The sequence below is a fragment of the Cinclus cinclus genome, chromosome 7 (genome assembly GCF_963662255.1).
Source record: "Cinclus cinclus chromosome 7, bCinCin1.1, whole genome shotgun sequence".
NCBI lineage: Eukaryota > Metazoa > Chordata > Aves > Passeriformes > Cinclidae > Cinclus > Cinclus cinclus.
In genome coordinates this window covers 31,621,394-31,640,947 of record NC_085052.1, presented here as the reverse complement: position 1 = coordinate 31,640,947, position 19,554 = coordinate 31,621,394, and the positions used below count along the sequence as shown (strand labels likewise).

The 19,554-nt window shown below is 37.9% G+C and overlaps 1 protein-coding gene across 1 annotated transcript in view; it reads left to right on the top strand.

Moving 5' to 3' along the window:
• GRID1 (glutamate ionotropic receptor delta type subunit 1) overlaps window positions 1–19,554 on the top strand; it is a 493,561-nt gene that overhangs the window by 269,168 nt on the left and 204,839 nt on the right. The window contains exon 4 of the mRNA XM_062496272.1: window positions 5,874–6,079. Coding sequence (XP_062352256.1) covers window positions 5,874–6,079 — 206 coding nt within the window. The remainder of the gene's footprint in view (window positions 1–5,873; window positions 6,080–19,554) is intronic.

Here is a 19,554-nt window from a genome sequence, read left to right as displayed (position 1 = left end):
ATATCTGAAAGCATGCAAGAAGCCAAGGGTTTTTCTTTCAGTAGAAAGTTATTGAGTTGAAATTTAATTAGGAGTGAGGTAACTAAATTAGACACAGTTTGAAACTGTGAGTTCTATGTTTGTAGAAAACAGTTATCTTAGTACTGATTGTGGGAATATGGCAGACAAAGACACCTGAGGAAATTATGTAGGCGAAATGAGAAATACAAGCTTGGAGAGACACTGTAAGAATTTTTAAAAAAGTAGAAATATATTGTATTAATATCATTTCACACTTGTACTTGGCTCCAACAAGTATTTATGTTCTAATATTAATGCAGTCATATCTATTGTAACAGACAATCTTATAGTACTCTTTGGTCTCATCACTCTATTTGAGGAGTTAAGATCATTCTCTGAGTATTTTAGATTGGAAGTTTCAGTGCTCACTCAAAGTCATACTGATGATTTGGACAAAATAATTCCCTTTTGGAAACATTTATAGTAGTCCTCTTTCTAGTGTTTAGAGAAATAAAATTTTGTTATTTATTGACTGAAGAAGTATGTCCACTTCCAGTTTTCTAAAATTCTAGAATATGTTCAAATCCTTCAAGTAGGTTATTATCTGCAGCAAGGACACAAAGATGGTATTCAAAATCATTTATTCAGAAAGCTGACAATACAGCAGGAGTCTAATCATCAGGATATGCATATCTGTTTCTAACACCAGGCATATTATCCTTTATTTCTAATGCAAACAATTTGCAGTTGTGAGAATTAGGGACAATAGCCAATGTAAAACAAAAAGAATGAAACCCACGAAACTGAAGTGGTTTAGGAAACATGTTCGAGTGCTTATGTGTTATCTTTCAAATCAACGAAGACTAGAAATGTGTGTTTTATTCTGTGCCAAGAAATGAAATAATTGTCCAATTTGAAGAGAATCAAAATGACACAAAAGCATATCTTTGAACGAGAAAGAATAAACAGTGCTTTTTTTTTTTTTAATTCTCTTGGAATTTACATATAAAGAAGAATGCCTTGAAAATCCTTCCTCAATTTTTGGAAAAGATAAACTTATCTTTATAAGTGTATAAATGCTGAAATAATGAAACTATCTAAGGCTCCTTGATATTCTTCTCACTGCTTTAAATATTGTCAAAATAACGCTCAAATAAAACTGACACTGGGGAAAAAAAAAAAAGTGTGAAGTGTAGAGCCTGCAATGTGCAAATGAGAAAACTCCAAACCTCACCATCTCCTGCCTGATCTCATTGTTTTTCACACTCGCTTATTTTTCCCTTTTTCAAATGTATCAGTGAAAAGATTTGCGTAGGTTATTTGAAAACAGAACTCGGTGACGACACTTAGTCCTCCCTGAATCTGCTTGGATAAGGATGACAGGGTGTGAAATTATATCCTGGTGCTGCTTTAGCCCTGCCTTCAGCTTCAGCTTGGTACTTCAGTTTGCTTCCAGCTGTTTTCCACCCAAAGTAAAATGTTTCCTGGGCATGTGCTGCCTCTGTTTCTGTCAAGTGGGGTTAGGAACTGGTGTTGAAAAGATGATATAGTGCTCTTTACCTCCTGGAAATTCTTTTCTGCAGTGAACCATCCTAAAAGGCCAGCTGTGCCCAGCCACACAGCTGTTTCCCACAGAAATAATAGCTTCAAGCTCTTTTGTCAAGTCCAAGAATCAGATCCTGTAAATTCATGAAAGATGAATGCTACAGTAAATTCTAGGAACTTTTTTTTTGTATTAAAAAGATTATAAATAATGTAATAAAAATTAAGTGCTTTGTAGGTGTCAATAAGCTTTACAGGAAGCTAATGCCACATTTAATACTGTTCTTTTATGTTTGTGTTCCAATCAGCCAGCACAGTACCCAACCTAACCTCCAGCAGGAAATTATATATTCCATTATTACTTATAGTGCAATAAAGCCCTTTATTTATGACAAGCATTAGTTTTGTAGTCACAGTGACAGAATTCATATCTTAGCAGTGTATCAAGGCTTTCCTTCCCTCCCTGTAATGGTTATTCCCTAAAATTGTCCTGTTCTTCTGTCATCAGACCTGCACATGTGGTTTATCTGTCAGCATTAGGAGGAAGGCTCTCAGACACAGAGATTCTGTTCAGACATAACTGAAGGGGCACAAAGTTCATAAGGAATTTGCCTTCTTTTTTTTTTTTTTTCCCCTTTCTTTTCACCATTTTCTAGTTCCAGTTCCAACCTGCTGATTCCATGATTATGGTTGACACTAGAGTATTGTAAACAAGCCCAGTTGCTGTATGATGTTATGGATCCCTTTTATGAGAGGTGCATTTTCTCCAGCACAGTTTTCCTTCTGTAGTGCTTCATCCTCTTCAAGAAAGCCATGATTGCTAAGAGGAAATGTTCAAATATTGCCTCTGAAAGTCCTCATGCTGAGCATGCACAAATCAGAGGGGCAATTAGAAAATTAAGATATGATTATGTGATTTCAAAGGCAAAGTGCAGGCTACAACCTGAGAAAAGCAAGTAAATTTAAGACTGAAGGTAGAGGTAGCTGTAGGTTGTGTACCTAACAACAAACAGGTCCTTTCTGTCCTTTGTTCTAGACAGAAGTGAGAATTTGGATTGCTATACTTTGCCTACGAAGTGTGAAATGAATGGGTACAAGGAACTATTTCACTCATAATGGTCCAGGATAACTCTCTAATGTTAGAATCCAATCTTTTCAATAAAAAATTATTGCTAAGACTACAAGAGACAGGAAACAATTGTATTTTAACAGACAAAACTGTTTACACAACCCTTTATTTTAATCAAATTTTATGTGAGCTGTATCAGACTCCTTTTAGTTGAAAAAAATGAAGGTTTAGCAGTCCATGATTATGAGAAGTGGAAAGAAATTCGTAACTGTACCTGTGAATGTTTCTGTTTCAGCTGCTGTGGAGCAAAGCTCAGATTTTCTTTAATGTTGCACGGAGTTGTGATCTTCTAAATGGAGGGGATAAAAATGAGGGCACTCACTTCCTTGTGTGTTGTCAGATAAAATAAGGCTGAGCCTAATTTATTATGTCTTATAGACAGATACTCCTGCATATGGGTATGTGTTTGTGTATTTGTATACTGATACATTTTAAGAAATGATTGTCCTCTTGGTGATTGCCGTGAATAATTATTTGCAAAAAACCATTCCATTATGTGGGTACCAAAAGTTGTTAGTCACCTCTTCAAACAATTCTCTTTAGTTCCCACTTCCACGTTTGAGTTCCCACCAAGCCTCCTCCTTTGTCCTGGTGTCAAGTAGGAGCAGGAATGTTAGCGTTCAGGAAGATATAATCACACAGTTCTTTCTAATTGCCAACACTGAATAAATTCACATTCACTCCTATCTGTGAAAAACTCACAGACTGTGCTTGCACTGTTGAGCTTGGACAATCTCATCCATCTCCAGTTTTGCTTTCTCACCAAGCTGGAAAAACTCAGAATCCTTTCTATTTCTCAAACTGGAAAATACTGAGTTTTCCATGGGGGAAAGGTTTGTAAGGGAATATAAAATGCCCTTCCAAGTCCAGATAGTCTTACCTAGTGCATCAAGTATTTTGTATATGTCTACAAGAATATTTCTAACTGGTAGTTCATCAGGTCAGTTGAAAATGTGAGACACAAACCCCCCAGAGCAATAGCAGCACAGCTAATCTTTTGTAAACAGCTTTCCTTTGGAGGCTTGCACAAAAAGAGAAGTCATTACTGAACCATGAGAAAGGGAATTTTCTTACTGCTTGTCAAGTGCTGCAGTAATTTTGAAGGACTAAACGTCATTGAAAGAAAAATCTTTGTGTTTTGTGTCGCACGTACCCATAAAGTTTGCATGGGTGTAGTAATGAATGCTGTCTAATGAATTTAAATTCACAAAATCCAAACTTGCTTTGGCAACTGGAGCGAAATGCTTTAACCTGTAAATGATAGTTGTTTGTCGCTGTCATTATTTCAGCACACCTGCAATATTTAGCAGTTATGCACATGCTGGAGTCCTCTGTTGCTTTCAAGAAATGCCTGCATAACAATAAACCACTTCCTTCCTCATCTGACTGGGGATTTTGGATGATGAGCAAGGCTAAGGTTTATGACAGTGGCACAAAGCTGCTGTAGACTTGGCTAAGTTGAGCAGCAAAAGATCAGCACAGCCCTCATGAGTGCACCTTTCCTGATGGTCTGGCTGGTGGGCTGGATGATCACATCAACTAAACCAAAATTAAGAAGCTGTGCTTGGCACAACGCAAGCTTAATTGCTGCTATTTCTGACGTCTCTCTGCAATTCAGCTGATTTTTGAAGCCGAATTAATCACATTAACTCGAATTCTCGTGTTTGGATGTGAAGCTACTCAACGCAGCTTGTTTTTCTTCCGGATCTGATATTTGCTAGTTGGCCCTAACACATTGCACTTGTACATGACCTACACTGGTGTATCCTCACAAGACGTTGCTTACATGGGGTTTTGTATGTCATTTTTAAGGGAGATAAAAATGGCTTCATGCGTGTGTTCTGTGGCCGTGAAGCGCTGTGTTTAGGGATGGTCTAAGAGCCCACGCAGGTGTGGCAGCAGGGAGTGCCACTGGCTTCAGCAGTGTCACAACCTGGTTATTTCAGCATTTAAAAAAACCCCAAAACTGTCCACCAGCTGTTACAATGTAATTTGTAGAGATCCTTATTGCAGTGACATTTTCTGAAGAGGTTTCACTATGAGATCAGTAAGTGTGCTCTAACTTCCACCATTTGGCTTCACCCATGAGCTGAAATTTAATGACCAAAGCGTGAGAAATGATTATGAGAGGCTTCAGTACTTTCTTATTCATGACAAGTTAGACATTTTTGCCATAAAATTGAAGGTTTTTAAGGACACGGTACAGCTGTGATCAAATCACTGCTAATTTTGAAAGCAACTTGGTTCAATATAAGCTTTGACATTTTTCTTGTTCTAAATTTCATGACAAAATAAAACCTCAGACATTTATTGCAGACGAATGCTGATAGTCATCAAGATAGAGTACAGTTTGAACAAGCAGATTTCAGCATGAACATATGAAATGTATTCCTTCATGTTAATGCCCAAAAATGCGGTTAAGGGAATATATTTTTTCAAATCATCTGGAAGTTGGGTCACAGAACTCAAAGGAACATGTTTTGAAGGGGCTTGTTTGCATGATTTCTCTTCTTTGAACCACTTCTCAAATTTTTAAATTTTTTTTTAAACTCTTAAATATATTGTAATTTTACTGGGGCTTTGTCTATCCTTTTATGAGTTTATGGATAAATGGTGAACCTTTTGTTAGGCAAGTTATTTCTAGGACAGGGAATGAAGGGTAAGTCAAAAGCAAGGCTGGGTATATTCTGAATATTGTATTTTTTTCTTGGGAAAAGCAGCTGTGTGAACTTACGGGAAGGGAGGAATTTAGGCATGAGTGATTTATCCTCTGCTTATTTATCTGCTCCTGATTTCTGTGTTTGAACTGTGGTGCTGTTGGGGTGGATCTCTGTTGTTTGTGCAGTGTTACACCCCATAGCCTTGAGCCTCTGGGGAGGTTTGCAGAGCCACCCAAATGTGTGAACTGGCTCTTCCTAAGAGTTCTTCTCAGACTTCAGGGAAATGTAATTGATGGAGTTTCCCTGTTGGCACTCACTGTGAAAGAGAGCTCTGGAAAATAGCTGTGTGGAATACCCCCCTTCAGAGAGACCTGCAGGAAAAGAAAAAGAAAAAAAAAAAGTATTTTCTACCTAATTAGTGCTGCTTGCCTAACTGGAGGAGGTTGATGCAGTGGCTTTTTTTTTTTTTTTCTTCCCTTCTATTTTTTTTTTTTTTAATTTTTAATTTATTTTTACAATTTTCCCCTCCTCCTGTGTTACAGATATACGTGGACTACAGGGATTTCTTGATCAGGCCTCCAGACTGGGACTTGATGTATCATTACAAAAAGTGGACAGGAACATCAGCAGAGTATTTTCCAACCTTTTTACCACCATGAAAACGGAGGAGCTGAACCGCTATCGGGACACGTTGCGAAGGGCAATCTTACTCCTGAGCCCACGGGGAGCCCAGACTTTTATTAATGAGGTCAGTGCACAGGATTTTTAATTTTTGGGGTTTTTTTTTATCATCAACATTTCAGAAACACGTATTATGACCCATGCTTTGCCCTTTTGGCACTGCTGGTTGTTTAATGTCAAATAAGATTGTCAGACTCCAGTGCCAGGGAATTGAAATATCACATGCTCCATGGAATGCTTGCTTTGTGGTTAAAGCAAATGGGGCAACATGGGCCAGATATATAATATAATGTAATGTAATATATAATATAATATAATATAGTATAATATAATATAATATAACATAACATAACATAACATAATATAATATAATATAATATAATATAATATATAACATAAAATAATATACTCTGTTGGGGGTAATTATTTTTGCCTGGTTGTCTTCTGTATCAATACTTTTATCCTGGATTTCAACCACTGTTCACAAGTGACCAGAAAATCTGCAATAATCTATTAGAAATGAAACAAAATGAGCTTGAGAGAGCTGTCTTTGCTGTGTAAATCTGCAAATTTGTATTAAAGGGGCACATTGACATTTGAAAGTTGAATCAAAGAGATTTTTATGAAATATGAAGTTGGAATTATATGTTTGTCTTCTTTTCTTAGTGGTTTCTTGAAATCAGCGATGCTAATTAGGACAGGGAGGTAGCTGTTGGGCAAACTTTTAATTAATGTGCTGTGGGCTAAGTTTTGGCATTAATTAGTTTTATCCGGCTTTCTTAATATTAAATAATTAATTATTTTACAGTGCCTTATATGTCAGAGTTGAGAATAAGAGTTTGAGCCTCTCTTAAACTAAGTTTAAGTTTGTGTATTCATTAGCTGAGATTTTGGCAATAGAGTAGCTGTTTGAATTTTATTTAACTAACTAGGGATATGACTGAAACAAGAAATTAAAATGTGGATGTGACCTGTTTCCAATTATCAGTTTTGTTGCATCAAAGCATGTTAAACTAAAAAAAACTCAACTCAGATTAGCTCATTAGGGTTTTCTTTTACCACAACAGCCTTAGTAAACTATCTACATTTGTGTTCATTAGTGATTTTTTTAAAATAGCAAATTTTATCCTAAATAAATGAGGCAAATAGGTAGTTTGGAAAATAGTGACTAAACACAGCCATACATTCTCCTCAGGTTTGTGCACACACAAAGGTATTTCCAGTAGAAGGATGGCATTATGTGCCCTCAGAGTGCGTGCAGCTCTCCACAGCTCAGCCAGTTGTTTTTCTGGGAAACCTCCAGCAGAAATGCACTTTGCTTGGCTTTCCAGGGAGTCCTAAAGAAGTATCCAAACCAGGTTAAAAGACCCCAGCTGGGTGGGAGTTGTGTCCCCCTTGGGGGCACAGGGCTCTGGGATGGTTTGGTGCTCAGGTGAGTGCTCTGTCAGAACCCTCAGGTGTCTCTGGGGTAGGGGCCAGCATTAAACTGTATTAAACTCTTTTACTATTCACTTCACCTTAAAGCACTGTGTATTATAGGCATTAAGACTAATGACCCTGATATATTTCAAGCTCCCTGCAGGAGTTTAACAGTGGGCAGAAAAGAAAAGTAATTTATTTGGCAATCTTCCTATATTGAATCTTGATTGATTCAGAAAAGCTTTATAAGAGAAAATTTAAATCTTAGAAAGGAATTCTCAAAAGGCTCGAGATACGAGGAGCAGAGTGTAAGGGAGAATCTTTCCCAAATGCTGAACTTACATTGTGTGGAGAGTTACAGTGACTGCAGTTCTTCAATATCTCAGTCAATAAGTGCAACTAATTACTTACAGCATATTTTCAGGGAGTCTAGAGCAACAAGCTGCACCTTGAATGGAATACACGTGTTGCTGTATCTTACTGAAGCACGTCGTTCACAATGTGTGGCACTAAGTGCCTTTGATGGGTTTGCTCAGTTCCACAGTTGGTATTTTATACTATATGTACCATATAGCTCTATACTGACTGCTGTTGTTACCAGTCTCACTCTGCACCTTGGAAATTGTTTGAGGGTTTTTTTTTTTTTTTCAGTTTTTTTGGGGAAAAAAAAAAAAGCCCTCTAAAAAAATCTAAGTAGCAACCGTAGAAGAAAATATAAAATTTTTTAGATTTTGTACATATTTATTTTCTATTTTATTTAATTCCAGTTTAAAAAAAATAAAGAACAAAGAGGTTCTACAGCTCTGTTTCTGGAAATGGAAAATTTAATGTGAAAAAGAGGTTTCTTATTAAGATTTCCAGTTTTGTTAGGTTGATATTTCATAGTAGGGGAAAAAGAGCTGACAACCTTCAACCAGATTTTTGTTAAAATGTTTTGGTTAATAGTGTATCTTCATGAAAACAGGGTACTGAACCCCAACCCTCTGGTGAAATGGAGAACAAAAATGAGAACAGGGTTTGGATTGTGAAACCTGAAATAAACAGATTTAACAGGTTTTTCTTAGCACAAATCATAGATACCAGCCATAGGAAGCTGGTACAAGATCTATTTTGCCTAGTTTGATACTGCAAGTGATACATTTTTCTTCCTAAAAATACGGATCTGGGTTTCACTCTCATCATCTCTTGGGTGGGCCAGAGAGATGTCATCTGATTTTGGGTGTACGAAGTTAGGGGACTCTGCCATCTCATGTGTGAAAACCTTTTGAATCGTGGAAGAATTCCATTTCTTTAATTTTTATTTAGGCATGGTTTCCATTTAACTGCCTTAACATTTATTAGTGCCTGGTTCTGTCATGTGTCAAAGTTACTGAAGTAGAAATTATTGACTTTTTTGTAATTTTCAAGATTTAGTATTTTGCTATGAAACTGTTTTTACTGTAAGAACAGAGAGAAGAAGGAAAAAAAAAATCTTTCCAATGGTATTGCTATAAACCTGGAATCAGCCTTTAGTCAGAACAGGGATGGTAAATGCATTTATAAAATATTACATGTCTTAGATTATGCATTAAATGGGTGTTTAGGGACTGAAGCAAACCTAATCTAATGCGTGTCCCTCCTTAAACAGTTGAGAAAAACGTTCCTTTCTACATCTGCAGAAATCCCAGATATATTTGTCTCAATTGTAACAGGTGTACATGTGCCAGAAGACAATTTTATATTTTGAAAAGCACATGATCCTCTTGCAAGGCAGTAGGAAAACCTGGTAATTCAGAAATGGGAAGATTTAACCCTTTTGCCTTTTCTGTTAGTTTCTTTGGTCCAGACAGGAATCTGAGGCTCACAAGGCTCTCTCTCCTTGAGACAGTGAGGATTCACCTGCCCCTTTCACTTAGCAATGGATATGTTTTTTCCAATTGCAAGTAGAGGTATCATTTGTTTGGATTCCTTTTATGTACAGTGAAATGAATATATGGAAAACAGTTCACAGAGGTGACAAAAATGATGAAACGATGGGAGAGCAGGACCTCAGAGCAGAAGCCTCAGGAACGCTTTATGTACAACCTGCCTGAGGGAATAGAGCTGCCAGGTACTTGAGAGGAAGCAGGAGCAGAGGAGGAGGAATCCTTTGGGGTGATCATGGGTTGTCTAAGAGGAAGTGATGATCTGGAGCTGAACAGGGAATGCTTCCCACCAGGGAGCTCAGTGGGACAGCGCGAGCGCCGGGCACGAGAGTTCGGGGAGACGCCGTTCTGCAGGGCATGCAGGAGCTCACTGGACAGAACTCTGGTAAATCAGGACAGCAGTTTGTCCTGAGCTGCTGTGCAGGGTGTTCTAGGTGACCCAGGAGCCCTTCTGAAGACCTGCCAGGAAACATTTGTTGTGTGAGTAAGTTTAGACTTTGTACTTTTTATATACAACCTGTCTGAAGAGGAGGAGAAGATCTTATAGTTCAGCACTTCTCCAGTTTCCTGTGGCAGATGTGCAGTTCCTGACCTCTGTGGAGGGCTTGGTTTCTAAATTCTTCACAGAACACATGGTTTATTTGGAATACGTATTTTAAAGGGATTTGTCTTTATAAATATAGGCTATATCAATTGGTTCATAGACTTCAGTCTTCCTTCTTTGCGGTCTTTATATACAACCTTTGCTTTGCAACACAGCTTTGGAGGCTGTAACCCAGTTGCATGTAGTTACTGAGTTGAAAAAAGAAGGCATTATCAGCTTTACAAAACCTTTAACTCAGCATTACTTGTATTTTTGGCAGCTCCACTGAAGTGAAAAATGTTTTTGTTGAGGTGGATCTCTGAAAGTGCTGTAGCTCCTTGTGAGCCTGTCCTGCCTGTAAGCTGGTGAGCTGACTGCAGGAAGGTTAAATGCATATCCCTGCAGCATAGCAGCCTGAAGCAGAACACTTTGCATGCCTTGGATGGTAAGCAAGTTTTTTTAAAAAAGAAGACGATAAAAGAAAGCAGATTAATTCCTTTAAAAATGAATAAAAACTGCTGTATCAATGCAGCAGGGTTATGTGAATCACAGCAATTCCAAGCTGAGTTGAAGCTAAAATTTCCAGTCTAACACAGTGCTGAACAGCTGTAATTTATCTCTTCACTGTTTTTATAGTCACCTCTGTGTACTCATTGGAAAGCAAAACTTCTCTGTTTCTCTTTCACCCTAGTTCCTGCTAAGTGTTCTGCCTAAGTTTTTAAAATAAATATAGATATCCTGCTTTTGGTTTGGGCTTTTGGGATCATTTCACAGTGATTTGTGGCCTTCCTTAAATCCTGGTCACTGAAGATGCTGAGCTCCTTCCTCCCAGAGCACCCTCAGCTGGCAGCTGTTAGGGAAAAGTGCTCCAGCCTTCTCTTTTCCCTTCTGCAGTTGGTTACATTACTTGACTGGAGCTGAATGAATTATTTATGGCATCTTGAACAATTTGCACCCACAAGCAATTGTATGAAATGGTTTTCCAGGGACATTCACTTCTCAGAATTTAACAGGAAAAAAATTCAATATTAATTTTCTGGCACTTAGCATTTCATCTCGCTCTCTCTCTTTTTTTTTTAAATTTATGTTGCAAACGTTCAGCGTATTAGTCCATATCTCTGTTTTATATGCAGTGTATAAACATCTCGAAATATTGTTGAAGATTTTTGGGAAAAAAAATATTATGCCTCTTCTCTTTTATAAGGCAATTTCTATGTTTAAAGAGCTGCTAGTGATTTGTGAGTGCTGGTAACAGAACTATAGAAATAATACATTCTTCTTTCAATAGTTCAAGTTAAATTATGCCTGCCTTATTTCTTCTAAATCCTCCTCTGGTATTCTATTTCTTCCTTAGAGCTAAAATCTTGTCTGCTATTGTTGACATTTTCAATATGCTAAGACTCTTTGTGCTTAAAGAGAATAATAATTGTAATTAAAGCCCAAACAAACCTCATTGAATTGCTAAAACCTAAGTGAAAACAAAGCCCTCCCATTCTGGGATAAATTGACTTTGAAGCAAGTTTCTTTCCACTGGGCCAAAAAACCTCCCAAAACACAAACCCTCCTACTTTTTGCTACACTGTGACTAATCCAGGGGATGGGGTTATTCTCACAGGGATCCAAATCAAATGTGTTTGGAACACTCAATTACATGGATTTGTAGACACTGTGAAGGGGGGTGAATGAACAAATGACTTTATGAATTGCTTATTTAGCTTCATTTAAATGACATTCCTTTTACTACTGCAGGTAGAAGTGACAATAATTTTAAATTTCTTTGTTTTTTTTTTTTAACTCCACTAGAACGTTGCATGAGATTTTGAACCTAAATGTTGAAATCGTGAGAGACAGGAGACATGCACCCAGTTTTGTGTATCTAACAATAACTGATAGCAGTTTTGTGAGACTTTATGAGTCAATTAAAAAAAAATACAGAAATTGGATACACTGGCTAGAGGTACACAAAGCCCTTTTGAGTTTAAATAGTGCTTTACTGGCAGTTTTACCAAGTGTCTCCATGTCTGCAATGGTATCTGCTCTGAATGAACCTGATTTCTCAGCTCATGTTCTGAATCTGGTGACTGGGTGCATATACATAGAGGATCATGTATTTTTAAATGTCATTAAATCTGTATGTACAGGAACCAGGCATTCCTCCTGCTCCAAAATGCTTCATCCTTCAGTGCACTTTTGGGTCCTTGTTTCATTGCAGGTGTTCAGCTGCTAGAACATGAGTCATTTCAAAATTTGCTGCTGTCCACACGTGAGGCTGCCACGTCCAAAACAAGCTGTGCCAAAAATCTAGCTGAAAAAATTGTTAAAATATCTTGAATTAAGATTTGTGTTGTGAGCCTCACTAATTTTTTTAACATACCACTTTTTTCAACATATTTTGTTATTTTTCTTTGTGATCTAGAACTCTGAAGAGATTTAACCTCAAGATAAGGAAGATTCTAGCTGTCGGGAGAGGCCTTATTTATGTCTGGGTTTTTTTTGGAGGAACAGGACCTGTTAATGATTTGGAAACAGACATGTGTTGTACTGAGACACAGAAAATCCCCTTTCTTTAGTACTGCCTTTAAAGGACTCAGTGCTGGCTTTTGCAAGAGCTGAGAAAGGACGAATCTAGTGGGCACTGAAAAAACAAGGTTATCAAAAACTAACCCCCTCTCCACCTACCCTTGAGAGATCTGTTTTCCAAATTATTTTGCTTCAGGTTGTTTGGGTGACCCCTTGAATACTGTGTAATTTAAAGTTCCTATGCATTTGTATTTTTAGTATAGTGCGAAGTGGAATTAAATACTCTGACATATCTGTGGTCATTACAATACATAAATACATACAAAATGTTTCTGTGAAATACTGCAAAGCTGTAGATGACTTTATTATTCTCAGCAAGGATAATTTTCTGCAATTTAGGTATAATTTACCAGAAAGGAGATATTGCTAGTTAATTATGGATGATTAATTTTAAAACAGGCTTCTGCAGTTGCATTTCATCACTGTACCAGTGTTCGTCTATTGTAAAGCACAGGCAGAAGCAGCACAGGTACATGAGAGAATATGTTTGCCTTACAAAAGTCAGAAAAAGCAATGGCCATAAAAAAAGCTGTTTGCCATCTTCCAGTTTTACTTTTTCATATAAATTTAGTGAATTGTTTAGTTTGACTGTTCTGGGGATGCTTGGCTTTGAGGATTAAAAAATAAATGCTGTAATTATTCAATATGAAATTTTTGAACATACAATACCAGTGTGTACACACTGTAGGTACAGGTTGACTTTTTCCATGTTTCTAAGCACAGGGACTGACTTGGGAGCACAGGACTCTGCACAATCATCTCTTCCCTAAAATGCGCTTCTAGACCTGGGGGCTGGATTGAGAAAATCACTGATTCATTTTGTTTGTTGTCCCAGAGGTCACAGAAGAAGGCCATTATCCTTGGAAGGGATGAGTAATAATTGCTGATAATAATTTGCACCTGCTTGGCATCTTTTCACAGGAGGTTTTCAGCAACTTTAGCCAGTGAAATAAAATTATATTTACCCAAGACTTATTTTTAGTTTCAAACTAATTAAAAAAATCGATTTAAGCCTTTACTAATTGCTGGCAGCACACAATTTAGTGCCCTGTATGAGAGAAGAGCTCAGGTGAGATTTACGTGGTTTAAGATTAATCCCAGGGAAGGCATCCTGGGGCTGGTGCTGTGTTCCTCCTCCAGTTCTGCACCAGGCAGGCAGCACCCAGTGCAGGTGGGAGGGTGAGCCTTCCTGGGCTTGGCCCCTGCAAGGGGGGACAGCACTGAGTGCTGTATCTGCTCCTTCACAGTTCAAAGGGTGGAGTTCCCAAAAAATCCCAAGCACAGGGAAGAGGGAGCGCTCTGCAAATGCAAGGGGAGGAATGTTTGGGAGCCTTGTTCATCAAGGACAAGCAGTTAGATCTGATTAAATGAAGCTTATAACGTGAGATGGTGTGGTAACTGTGCAAAGAGATTGCCTTCTCCTGAGGCACAGAGTGCTCTGTGTCACAGGAATAGCGTGGAGGGTCGGCAGCTCAAAGTGCCAGGTGTCGCTTCATTTACCTGCTACCTTGGAGGGTGGCAAATACTGCAAAGCTAGCAAGGGTTTAAGGGCTCTTTTGGAAAGGGAGTGTAGTCCTATGCTAATAATGATTTTTCCTGGTGCTGTTAGAACTGGTGTGCTTATGCTTGCTGTACTTGAGTGGCTTGTTATGAACTGGGATGTTTTAGTGGGTGCTCTATGTGCCCCTAAAGACTTTTCAGTGTGCAAGAAATGACAGATAGAGACATCTGTGGAGTGAAAGGGATTGCTGATGAATGTTGCTATGCAGCACAAATAGTGTCCTCATTCCACAATCTTAGAAATAAGCCTTTTGAAAATAAAAGAAATTAACTAAACTAGACTAAGGATTTTAAAATATTTGTGGAAATATATTTTATTATATTATATAAATATAATAACATATAAAACATATATGAAGTATGAAGTAACACATATTGTTTTTTGTGGAAATATATTTTATGAATAGGGGTAGGTGAAGGATATTGACACCAATGCGAGAATCTTCAGGACGAGTTAGAGATAACCTGAAAGATTGGAATAAAAAGTGTGTGGTATTGGAAGTGAAGATCGTTAGCATATCTTTGATGTGACAGGTAACAAGGGAGCTATTGAAGCAATATGAAGAGTTGGGTGAAATGATCAAAGAAAGGGGTTAGAGATCCTCTTTGGAGCAGAAGTTTCACTGAGATATGAGAGGGGCTTGTGATTCTTAAGGTCAGAAAGATGAACTTGGAAGTAATCAATATGTAATATCATCAGAGCTGGGAAAGGAATTTCTGCATTACAGATGGGTTAAAGAAACCTGTTTATTAGAAAGACTATGACTAAAGAATCTCTGAGATTTTGGGCTTATCCTGGATGAGAAGTAAGAGTCAAAGATGGCACTTGTGTTGTAGTCCAGATTGGCAGGTCTGGTATTCTGGCTGTCCATTTTGACTGAAATAAAGGATTCTCTTTGCCTTTTGAAGGGAGAGAGTTGAGAAATCTTCTTATCAGCATGAAGCTTGCAGGGATATCCTGAAAGCAATCAGTTTAGACTGACTAGAATATGAAAAATGTCTCTCAGAGAAGTAGATCTAGACTTATCAGCATATGAATGACATACTGATTTTTTTTTTCTAATTTGCTTGCTGGATGGAGTTAATGTTAAAAAGAAAAGATTACAGAGTGAGTGGGTGTGGGACCCTCTATGGGAACATGTCGAATTTCACAGAAAGTATTCCCTGGAGAGACTGTGCTGGAGTTTCATAAGAGGAAAACCAGGAGAGAAGTGCTGGGAAGAGGTTTATCAAGAAGAAATGTGAACATCTCTATTAAAAGCATCTGGAGATTCCAACAGGAGACAAGTAACAATTTTAGATTGTGGCTAAAAATGTGAATGTGAGTAGCAACAGTTTCAGTCAAATGAACCATGTGTTAAAGGGTTTGCAAGTGGAAGGAACAGGAAGAATGGGGTGGTAGGTAGAGGGACTTGAAGGGAGTGAGAAAGGATAGTTCTAAAACACTATCTGGGAAGAGAAATAGGCTGAGACTTTAAAGGTATGTGGTGAGATCTTCTAATTCTTATGAGGGCAGCTGTTTGGAAGATGCCTTCAAAGGTTCCAAAGGCTGGAAGGCATTGGACACGTGGAATGAAGGGACAGGCTGGGTGGGAGCACTTTGTGTGGGCTGGGGTTTGCATCACCCTTCGGGGTGGGTGCTGTGTGAGCTCCAGGCTGACAAATTAGGAGTGAGCTCTGTTTGTCTTTGCAGTTCTTATCAGATGTGCAGCTGCTTTGTGTGCTGTCCTCCAGTCAAAGCTGTACATTGGTAGACAGTAGAAATTACATGGTTTTTTGCTGGTTCTTCTGCTATATGCAAAATTCCTTGAGAGAGAAAAGTGAGTTTTTCAGATCTTGGAGCATTTCCTTTGCAGTGTGAGGTCTAAGGGAATTAAAAGTGGCTAGTGGCTCTGACAGTATCCTCCGTGGGGAAGAACTTCATGTCCTAAGGATAATTTCTGATAGTTTTCATTCTTAGTAAAACCTTTCTACTGAATAAGTCTTCATGCTGAAATTTGCAGAGAAGGAAGGATAATCAGGTTTCTCTACTGATACAGAGATTTGCTGTTTTCACCTTTTTTTTTTTTTAACAGCTTGTTCAGGGATTTGTCGAGATATGTTTTCCTAGCTTTTATTCAAAGATCAATTTGCAAGGCTGATCCCTTTCTGTTGAGACAGGTACCTAATGATTATCGTTACAGAACATTAAATATGGAGGTAGAGGGTCATTAGTCTCTCTTTTACCATCTGGGGCGTGGGGTTACAGAGAAAGTAGGCAATTTACTGAGTTCTCCTGAAACAGGGATTGAAGTTCTAAATGTCAAACCAAAAACTTGCCCAAAAGGTCGTCCTTTCATTTGATACTGCCAGGTATGTCTTTGCCACCACTGACCTCTGGTTGTTTCATTTGAGAGAACTGATTGTCCTGTCACTCCAGTGCTCCTTTTTTCAGACATGCAGCCTTTAACCCCTACATGCTGTGTCAAATATTAAAACTCTCTTTGAATAGTGTGTATTTGCTTTAGTTTCAGGTAAACAGCCCAGCTTGCGCATACAGTCGTACAGAGCATTTAAAGGGGTGCTCAGGTAACTTTAAAAACCTGTATTTGATTTATTGAATTGAGTCCTTTCCTTGTTAGGGAGTTATAGTTCGCTATAGACCCTGCACTGTGAAAGACATCAATTTGTTTGGCACTGACCCATCCATTTAAGTTGAAGCAATCAGATTTAAAAGCTTTGCACTTTATTAATGTGTGTGCAAATAGCAACTGGGTTCCAAGGACACTCTTTAGGAAAGCACCTTGAGTGATTGATCTTGATATATAATTCATATTTTGCTTCCAGCTTTCCAAAGGAAAGAATCACATTAAAATTATTTTTAGATAATACTGTGAAGGGAAAAAAACTTAAGCCTTGGCATATGACGATGACTTTGTGTGTTTAATGGAAGTATATTGACTTGAAAACGTTGCAAGTTGCTTAACAGGTTTTTCCACAATTTTATTAAAGACTATAGAGATTATTTTGAGATGTACATCAACACACTAAAAAGTCCTCCAAACAAAACTCATTGCACCAGTGTGATCATTTTCTAAACTGTACTAGCATTCAAGGTATTTTAAAAATCAATGTCAGTTCTGAATGCAGCTCAATTGAGAGTAAGATAAAGTAAGCAAATAGAGCATTTCAGCCTGGATTCAGTTATGAATTCTTAATAAAAGCATGCAGTTCAAGACAGACTCATCCCTGTTGGCTCCCATAAACGTGAGGCACCCTAGCACTGGAAATGCCTCAGTGCAAGTAAGGTGGTTACAGCATCCAGGGCAAATAAGCCATGGAACTGTTCAATTTGAAAAGATAGGTGGCATGCAGAAGTGCTAAAAATATTACCAAGGAGACAAAATAGTAATAAAAGAAAGGCCCTAAACCCCCATAAACTTAATTTATAATTAATTACTTAATAGAACCAATTAATAGCTATTATATTTAATGCCCAGCATGTTTGAGTAAAACACGTGCTTATGTAATGTAAAGATATATAAACATAAAAATATGTATCTATTGTATGTATTTTATATATATATACACACATGCACAACTTGCACATTGTACGATGCCCAGGTCAGTCACTTAAGAAGGAATTTGTACGTCTAGAAATATAGAAGAACAGAGAGTAAATATTTGTGTTCTGTGCAGCTAAAAAGGAGAATAAAGATATTGGAGCAGAAATGAACCAAAAAGTGCAAGCTCTTCAGGGTTTTTCTGTTGCAGCTCATTAAGAACACTCAATTTTCTGATGTGCTCTACTGATATTTGCAAATAGCGTTGGCACCTTTGGGTGAAGAACTGTGTCTTTAAAAACCTTTTGGAACTGAGCATTATTCATGCAGGGGATTTGCAATGCTGACCAGATTGAACAGGAAAAGAGTAGAAAAAGTACCTCACTGAGGCTCATCAGTCCTGAGTGTTCTGTGAATGATGAAGGCACAAAAAGTAAAATAAAAAAAAAAGGTCAAACCCTTACTATAAGCGGGCAAGGAAAAGCTGTATCCTGGCAAAGTGCAGAGATCTCTAAGGGAACATGAGGAATGCTTCAGTGTGAGTGATAAAATCAGCCAGGCTTTGGTCCCAAAACTCTCCACAGTTGACTTAAGCAGAAACTGCTATTTTTAATTTCCAAATGGAATTTGTGGAATGCTGCAGTCCCAGATGATAAAGAAAGCAGTCCTGAATGAAATGACTCAGTGGCAGTGTCAAAGCATCAACAAAACTGTGAATAACCTGAAGCTGAATAGGCAATTTTGGCATTTCAAGGCTGGCCCTCATGGCATCTGCAGAGGAAAGGCCTGGTTGGCTACATGGAATTAGAAGTTACTGAGAAGGGGTGTTGAGCTCTGTAGTCTTTTAAGTAGAAAATGTATGGATGTACTTGAATCAACCTGGCTGTACTGGTGCTTGTGTTGCTGATAGCAGCTGCCTCATATGAGAGGGTATAGTCACACTGACATGGCCACAATGTGGTGTACATAATTCTTATCTCTGGTCTGGTTTTTTGCTACTTTAAATAATTAAATTCAGCTTTGCCAGAGAGTTTATATGTTTCTCTTGTTCCTTTTATTTCACTTATCTTTCCAGGGTTTCCCTTTGTAATAGATTTAACACACTCCTTGTGGTAAATAAAAGAGTTTCAGAGATCCTTACAGTAAATAATAGTGCTGCTGATGTTAAAATGATCTACATAGGCACTTAATGAGATATGTTTTCATTGTTGCAATTTTTAATCAAAAGTTAGAATTAGGAGTATATATAAATCTTTACAGAGAGGTAATGACCCAGTTGTGCTGTGTCCAGGAGCTTTGCTTATGTATAATGCTCAAGTAAATTCTTGTCACTTTGACCAAAAATTTATTAAAAAGAAACCTCTCCAAAACCACAAAACCCCACAAGACCTCACTAAACAATTGAAGCTTTCATGCTGGCTGCTGTAATTAAAAGTGGACACAGTGAACTGTGTTTTACCACAGCACTGGAGCTGAGAACACCCTCAGTGGCTGTGAGCAAACAGTTAAATCAAGAGACCAGAGGCTCTAGAGCATAATGGAACATCTCAATATCCCACTCTGGTACTGATTTGCAAATGAATGTACTTGTTTGTTTATTGGAATCACCATTACTTCTGCAAAGTGTTCCAGACAAGATGCAGCAACTTTCCGAGGGCTCTGGATTTCATCAATGCCAGTTATGTTTATCAATGTTTATCAATGATAGTTTCCTGTGGAAGGATCAGGAGCAATGGAGACTTGGAATAAGAAAAAGCAACCACCGAACAAAGAATAAAAAATTGTGAGCTAGAAAAGTAATTTGATACTTGATTTCTTAAAAAGACTAAATGAAATTTAGAAGAATTCTTATTTAACGAATAAGGATACAGCAATGTTTCAATAACTTTAGTAAGAACAAAGGAGTATGGGAAATCAGAGCATGTATGCTGCTGCTTTTGCTAATGCTCATTAT